The following is an 8,606-nucleotide window of genomic DNA, read 5'->3' on the forward strand; positions in this document are numbered from 1 at the left end:
CACTGCAACACCTTTTTGATATGTGCTAATTTACGTTAAGGACTTCAGAGCTGCAAGATTCCAAGTCTTCTCTCTGCCTTTTGTTTATTTTATTGGTTTTGGGTTTTCTGGTATTTTTTTTTTCCTTCATTTTGGCTAAGTTCTTTTGATCTTCAGTTGTAAAATGAGTAAATATTTCTGTACTACTGTACATGTTAGCTACAGAAAAACAGGCAATAAGTTTATTCACTCAAACATTATACAGAACTGGCCATGTTCAGTTCCAGCTGGGCCTTGACCTTCCTGACTCCACCTTTACACAGCCTAGCAGCATCCCTATACTCCTCCCAGCTTACCTGTCCCTGCTTCCACTGCCTGTGCATTTTCTTCTTACTCTCCAGTTTGACCAGCAGATCCCCATTCAGCCATGCTGGTCTCTTGCCTTCCTTTCCTTACTTCCTACACCTGGGGTTGGAGAGTTCTTGTGCCCTAAGGAAAACTTTGTAGGAAGGCAGCTAACTACAGTATGCATGTAACCCTTCCTAGACTGTCTCAATTGAATGCTGTGCTGTAGAAGTTCAGTGTGATATAAAGAAGAATGAGGATGAGTCATTTTGTTACTACGTCTTGTATTATTATGAATCTAAGAGTAATTTTTCTGAATGCTTTTACACTGCCATAAAACTGTTGGCTTTTTACTGCTAGGCGCTTCAGTAGGAGTAACAGTGTTCCAAAGAATCTGCTTTTGTCATATGGTCCCCAGTGTCTGTGATTTAACACAGCTAATAATGAATCAGGTATCTGCTACAGATTTATGCGCCTGCTTTGTTACAGTACATGAGCTTTCCAAGTTATACCATAGGCTCTTGGGGTACAGAAGAAAAGCCAAATTACGTGTTAAAACTATTTTATCTGCCTTCTTTCTGTACTGAATCTCCTCATGGCTGTATTTGTATGTTAGTGCTGTATTACCCTTTGGCCTAAGCATCATTCCACTATCTCTGGTGCTTGTTCCCTTTGTGTTTATAGGAAGTCATCGGATGCCTCCCAGTCTTCCTTTTGCAAGGCTGAACAAGGTAATCTTGTATAATTTCTTCAGGTAATATGCCACCCTCCATCTATGCTATACAGGTCTGAGTTATCAGAGTCAGAGTTAGAGAATCCAGCGCAGAAACACATGCCAGAGGGTTTATGTGTTTGTGCTATGTCTGTGCTACTGCCAGTGACAGCCATGTTTCAACAATGGCATCCTCGTAAGGTCTCTTAGAAGTCCTTTGAGACAATTCTTCACCTTTTTTTGTTGTTTGTTGTTTGTTTTTTGTTTTTTTTTTAATGCAATTTCTATCAGGTACAGTCTGCAGTAATTTCTAACGTACAATTTTCTTTCGCAGCAGAAGTTCTCCTTTCTCCATAGCAGAAATTAGTGTGATTTTCTGCTATTATATAGGGGATTTTTGCTGGTAAATTTCTGTCTGTTTGTATTATTCTGTCCTTTGATGTCATCAAAGCAGTGTGGGTAGGCAGGCTGCAAATACAGAAGTAACCACTTGGCACTGGAGCTGTGGGAAGTGAACTAGTCAATTCACAGCATGAAATAAATGAGTAGTTTATGCTGTTTCATTGGTAACTCCATAAGCCTCAGCAGCAGTCTCTTGCTACTGTCTATCCATAACCTTAGATGACTTTGAGGACCGAACTGTTTACAGTTGCTGATATAAGCCTCAGTTCATCCACATAGTATTCCACTCTTATTGACAGCATTTCCTACTTCCACCAGCAACGTATTCCATTGCAGCTCCCTCATTTTGTGCTCCACAAAGATAGTACTGTGTAATGCAACACTATGACTAACGTTGTTCCTGTTCCTTTCCTGTCTCATCATCTTAAAATTCATTAACCACCTTCAGATCCCTCCTTACCACCGTGCTTTGCTGCAACACCCACAAAAATTTGGAAACAGTCTGACTGTGAGTGAGCTGAGAACATTGCCTCGCATGCCAAGCACTGTATTCTCTTTGTTTCACAGTGCTCCTCCATCTGTTGGCACCCACCTGTTTCTAAATGGATTATAAGCACTTTGGGGCAGGACCATGACCTTCTTCAATGAGCTAGTGGGGCCAAATCCCGTTGCCATCAAAGAGATGGTGCTTTTAGTTACATTTGTTTAAGGCAAAATTACTTTGAGCTTAGCCTTAATTTTTAAACAACATGTAGAATGATTTGTGAGGAAGTACTCTCAGATCTAATACCTGGTTAAATAAAAAAAAAAAAAAAAAGGCCCCCACATAGTCATATGGTTACATATAGGGGCAACTTTATTGAGTTGTTTTCTTCATGTAATTCATTTGTACACAGAGACAGTATTTTGTATTTACTCCCATCCTATACATAGAAGTGAAGTAGAAGCCATCTGTGAGTTCAGAATTCTAGCCATATTCCTCCATCCAGGCCTATGTAAGGATGATGAATTTTGAAAAGTAGTTACTTTCAGAATGGCAATGATGGGTTCTTGTGGGGGGTGACTGCTGCCATCACATGTCTTCACCCCCTTTTGTTGCAATTGTCTGGAGCCCTAATAGTTTGTCTTCAGAGGGTGTAGTGACAGGTGAGGATGCAGCACCAGACTCAACAGCACACAGCACTCAGCAGCAGCAGCAGCATGAGCAAAAACCACCAGTAGGAGCTTCAGCAGGTCCCAGTTAAACCTGTGTCATCTCTACCCACACTAGGGGGGTTGGAACTACTTGGCCTTTGAGGTTCCTTCCAGTCTTCAAGTTTGTTCAAATAAGTTGTTCGCCTTGGTTGATTCCTATTGCATTTGGGCAAGCAGCACATGCTCATCTTGAAGGTGTGGGTTTACAGCAAGAAACATTTAATTTCATTATTGATTTCTCCTCTTAATGGAAATAGAACGCAAGATTGTAGATACAGGTGGGTTGGATCAAAGAATTCTTCACCTTTAACTCTAGGATGGAGAGGGAAGGAAGGATGTCAGCATTTAATTTGCATTTGTGCCTGCTTGTTGCCTATTAGAAAACTGTCTGTCAAGCAGCAAAGGTGCCAGTAGATGAGTGAGGTGAACAGTCTGCTCTGCTAGCAGGAGCCTCATGTATTTGCCAAGAAAGCAAATCTCTCTTGTAACAGGAGAGCTGCATGTGGTTCTCTTGTTCCGCCAGCCCGACCCAGAAATGACTGTGGAGGGGATGTGCAGCTCTGCAGAACTTCTGGCTGATGTGGCAATCGTGGTTCCTTTCTGGGATGTGAACTTCCAAAGGAACTGAAGCAGACTTCTGTTTGTTCAAAGAACTGAAACAACAGAGAAGCCAGGCATGTGGTTCTTTTAGAGACCTTGGGAAAGTCATACAGATTTTGGTAACACCTTCAATTACAGAAAACATTCTTCTGTTTAATTACATTGAGCACAGCCAAGAAATAACTTTTAAAAGACCTGTGGCATTCAAGGCATCCTGCTTCTCTTTTGTTTTTAGCAGAGAGATGCTGGATGGGAGGTTCTCCCTGTCTGAACATGGCGCCCCAGGAAGCCCTCCTCTCCACTGCCATTCTCTGAACTGAAAACAAATCACACACACAGGCACAAGCATGATTAGTAATGCATTTTGAACTCTACTGAAACTGTGATACTGCTTTAATATGAGCAAGATGGGAAATTTAAAGGAAAAAATCTGCGTTCTTCGCATTTCCATGCAAATTTAGACCCTGAGGCTTTAGGAACCTGCTCTGGGCAGCAGTCCTGGGTGCTTTTTTTGTACAGAAAGGATAACATTTGGCATACTGCAAGAAATAGAAACAAGAAGAAAAGGCTTTGCCTTTTTCCAGTGTAGATTTTAATCTCAAACTTGTTTATACAGACGCAATGACTTACACTCACCAATGCAGTGTGTTTCAGTGGTGTCTCCTGTTATGATAGTGTGAACCCAAATCAGGAAGAAGTCTTTCCATGAACTTCAGTGAGCTCCCATTTTATGTTGATCATTTTTCATTAATGCAGTATTTCCTACAGCTGAGATATGCAACAGTTAACATTTAGCACGGGGGCACTGTTCAAGTGCATGTATTAAAAGGCCCAGATTAGCAATTTCCCAACCTCCTGCTTAATTTTTAGATTTATGCCATAGAACTAGAGCAGCTTACCTTTGCTTTTCAGAGATAAGATATAACTTCACTGATGCTAACAGAGTTCATATGGTATAAATGTGGAGTGGCAAGAAAAAGGTGAAATCTACCCACAAGCCAGAGCATCAGAATAAAGTAGCATCATTCCTTTCTGTAATGTTAATTAAGCACCTGCTGAAAAGTAAATGAGTTAGGATAATTCTTGATAACTGGTATCACTGCGGAATGCCTAATGTAGAATATTTCTTCAAGTGGAAACCTTCTATTTTCTGCTGGTTTACAGCAGGAACATTACTCCTAGAGCTTTGGAATGCCAAGTAAAGAGCCTGGAGGGGTGTAAATCAGTGCTGTTCTGCCAAGCACTTCTGATGAGTGCTGATGTGGACTCACAGAGCACACTGGTTCTGTGCTGGTTGACATCTGCTGAAGATTTACCCCGCATATTTAGAAGTGTGACTGTAACTGGAGCTGAATTGTGCCTTTCTATCCTTACTCAAGGTTGCATATATTGAGGGCGAGTAAGAAGAGCTTTCTCATTACAGTCTATCCATGGAAGCTTCTTAACTAAAGAGAAATTGATTTTGTAGATCAGATTTTACCACCCAAGGAGCTGAACCAAGTCCAGGCTCACTGCAAAGGAATCACAGTTAAAGGGAAATTAGTACTTATAGTAAAAATAAATATTAGATTAGATATTTTCTAGAGGTAAAGCTTCAGCAGTTGAAAAGGGAGGCAAATACATACATAATACCAGGTAAAGGAGATCACTGCCCAGAAAAGAAGGAGCTTATTTTTAAATGTACCTCTAAATAGCCCTGTTATATTATTAACACATCCTTTTAACTTGGGTCGTGGCTGAATTAAGCTTCCTACACAGGTTGTCCTATAGCTATAAACGTATACTCTTAAGTCACATAAAAGCAATCCAATCCTATTTGCATTGTCAGTCTGTGATACAAAATGCTGTAACGACCTCTTTTTTTAAGTCCAGTGCTATCTATAAAACAGGCTTAGGCCTTTTTGTTCTTAAAGAGGTCAGCCGTTGCTTTGCTTCCTTAATGAGCTTCAGACATTCCCAGAGAGCTTTCTAATATTGCAGATATACCTAGCCTCAGGCAAGACACTTGCAGCCTCTGCCAGCACCTAAGCTTTGCAGACGGATCACATGTGACAGGTTATGCAACTCAGCTGGGCTTTATATACGAGTTTGATGTTGGCATTTAAGGAACTTACAGGGAAAAGAGCTCCAGGTAAGGGGAAGATGTTTGCATATGTTGCTTCTTGGAGTACTCTAAGTAAAGCATATTCCATTTAATCTTCTGTTTCATTTGGAGGTCAATGTAAAAAATCCTTGTGACTTAGTAATGCTTTCTGTGTTCTAAAATTACAGGGACTGAAATTCAACAAAGACTTAGAAATAATGGTTATCCCTCTGCGGAGAATGACACCTGGGTATATAAGGTTGCTGCAGGTATGAAAATTCCAACCTTTTTTTCTACTGTTAATTAGATTTTTGAAACACCAGTATGTTTCTTGCTCAGGTGGATTTTGTTTCAAATTATTGCCTGACCAGCCCAAGGGAACCCTGGCTTCTATTGGGTTAACATTCATAAAAACTCAAAGAGGTCTTAATTAAGCCTCTGCTGGAAAGTAAATGAATTATGGTAATTCTTGATAATTGGAATCATGCTGGAATACCAAGTGCAGGGTACTTGGAAGGAGTTTGTGTTTCTGCAGTGCTTAAACTAAAACTACTTCTCTGTCATTTTTGATAGTGTGTTTGGGGCAGCAGGGAAACGTTATTAGGAGTGAGAATGGTGGGGTTCTGAAGAACTTGTAGTAAGTTCTCAGTAAATCAGTTCAACAAACTCCTGTGATTATGGTCACAGAATCATAAAATGGTTTGGCTTGGAATGGATTTTTAAGACCATTTAGTTCCAGTCCCTCCCTACCATGGGCAGTGACACCTTCCATTAGATCAGATTGCCCAAAACCCCATCCAACCTAGCCCTGAACACCTCCAATAATAGAGTATACACGGCTTCTCTGAGCAGCCTGTGCCACTGTTTCACTACTCAGAGTGAAAAATTCCTTCCTTATGTATAAGGACATAAGGATGATAAAGAAACCTCCAACAATATTGATCTGCCCAGGGCAGTGGTGGGCTCTCCATACCTGGAAATGTTCAAGCAATGTTTAGATGTTGTACTAAGGGACATGGCTTAGTGGGGAAATATCGATGGTATGTGAACGGTTGTGCTGGATAATCTTGGAGATCTTTCCAATATTGGTGATTCTGTGACCTCTGAAATGCTGAGGGACATGAGTATTCATTACTAAATGAAGAAAAAATAAGACAGAAAACACTTGAAATCAACTAAATAATTAAAATACTCATAGAAAAGATATTATAAAGTTGGGTGTATTCCTTACTGTACGCCACATATTTACAGTGTTTGTATCCTTTTGTGGGGTAGTCTCACAGCTGTTGAGCAATGTTATCTGTATTCAAAATCGTGTCTGTAGTGGTTGGGAGATGATATAGCTGAGCTGAAGATACGGTGTTTCAGTCCTAGCAATCAGCTTTCACTCCTCTCTATGTATCTTTTGATACCAACTTACACAGCGGTGTTATCTGGAATTCCTTTTGTTTGTACTTATGCCCTTGCTAAAGTAGCCACACTGTTAAGCACAGTTGAGCACTGAACTCTGGTTATTTAATCTCACACAGAAAACATCACAGAATCTGGAAGTGAATCTTAGGTTCCTTGAAATGTGAATCATTTCAGTGGTGTCATCAGTGGTTTCCATCTGCTGAGTGCAAAGGGAAGCTTAAAGAATGAAGGCTTTGTGTAAGAAATGCCACAACTAGAAAGATGCACAGAATGTTTTAATTCACAGTGTCAATATGTGTAAGAAATTGTTTTGTTTTATAGAGAATCCATGCAATTATATTTCATCTTCTTGGTTGGTGTATCCTATACTTCCATTGGGCAGTTAATTTCTTATTGTTATTCCGAGAATTGGTAAATAGTGAACTTTTTTTGTCTTTACTTTGATTGGCATTTCCTGGTGCTTTATAGATGAGGAGTTTGTGTTAAAGCTTGTCTGTTTGGTCCAGTGCTACCTATGGAGCTAATGAAAGATGTTACTGATCCCTTAGCTTTACTTTCCTGTATTTATATCTAACATTCTAGGGAACATGATTGAAGTAGGAACCTTTCTGTTGAAATCAGTAGAATCAGCACAATAACTTGCCCTGTTTTCCCTATAGACTCAAGCTGCAGGAAAAATAGTCATCAACTCATCGGACATAATGCTGCAACGGGCAGCCTTGCTCCTGGGCGTGTTTGGGATCAGTCTCTCCAGCTACAGCACACACCAGCTGGCTCAACAGAAGAGACTTTCCGTGACCCTTTAAGCTGTGCTGGGATGTGACCTGAGAAGTAAATGCTTGTGTCAGTAATGCTGACGAGTAGCTTTTCTGTCTCCATTGCTGGCGTGGAGGTAATGAGACACGTTACAGCCTCAGCTTCTACACGCAGAGTTAAAAAGATGAAAGGCTGAAGACTTCTTCAGGGAAGAAGAAAGGATCGTGATTAATGGGAATCAGATTTCCAAGCACTTGTAAATACAGTGCATCTCGGTGGTCTCATGAGGTCCCTCCGAAATCTTTGCAGTTCCGTGGCTCTGTGGTTTTGTTTCTTATCCAGCGTGTACATAAAGAGACATCCAAATGTATATAATATGTTTAAATCGGAGTAGATGTAAACAGGTGGATGAGGGTGCCGTGCTTATATAGTATCTGCTTGATCCAGCTTTTGCAGTACAAAGACTGGTTTTGAAATGGAAAGTCGGAAACAATACATTCCTCATGATAAGAGTCAGACCAGATGAAGGGAATCTTTCACAGGCTGTTTGTACTTTTATATCGAACTAGAAATACACATCGATGTAAGTTACAGGATTCATGTACTGTAGTCATTAGTATTGGATCTTCAACTTTTTAAAAGCCTTTTGTATAGAAATCTGTGTGTGTTGTAGCACATGCTGATTTCTTTGTGCGACAGCAGAGACAGCTGAAGGCTCTGCCATCAGTACACTGCTGGAAAGGAACCATGACAGCAGTCCGGATGACTTTGTAGTCCTGTACAGAAACCCTCTACTCTAGAAAGGATCAGTAAAAAGTTTGGGTTGAGTTTTATTTTGGAGTTCAACATCTGATTGTATTCCTCTGCAGAAACCCCTCATCTCAAAATATACATGCTGTTTAAAATAGAGATTAACCTTCCTTCCTTTTCCCGTTTTCTTGTTCTTATTACTCAATATAATAGCTTATTCAGGAATGTTCTGTTACTGTCAGTTAGCATTTTTCCAACTGTTTCCAATGCTCCGTGTAAATATGGCTTTGTAGACTCTTCCATGCATATGTTGCTGTTTGAAATCCTTTGTTCTCACTTAATAAATGCGAATGTATTTTTTCAGTGATTAAA

At 40.2% G+C, this 8,606-nt stretch overlaps 1 protein-coding gene across 3 annotated transcripts in view; it reads left to right on the forward strand.

Moving 5' to 3' along the window:
* ERICH1 (glutamate rich 1) overlaps positions 1 to 8,606 on the forward strand; it is an 85,371-nt gene extending 76,765 nt beyond the window's left edge. For 2 of the 3 annotated variants that reach the window (XM_015859339.2, XM_015859340.2), the window contains 2 exons: positions 5,504 to 5,584; positions 7,388 to 8,606. In XM_015859339.2, coding sequence (XP_015714825.1) covers positions 5,504 to 5,584; positions 7,388 to 7,551 — 245 coding nt within the window. In that variant the 3' untranslated portion in view covers positions 7,552 to 8,606. The remainder of the gene's footprint in view (positions 1 to 5,503; positions 5,585 to 7,387) is intronic. The other variant, XR_001554412.1, reaches the window with a different exon arrangement.

This window comes from Coturnix japonica, chromosome 3, assembly GCF_001577835.2.
Source record: "Coturnix japonica isolate 7356 chromosome 3, Coturnix japonica 2.1, whole genome shotgun sequence".
Taxonomy (NCBI): domain Eukaryota; kingdom Metazoa; phylum Chordata; class Aves; order Galliformes; family Phasianidae; genus Coturnix; species Coturnix japonica.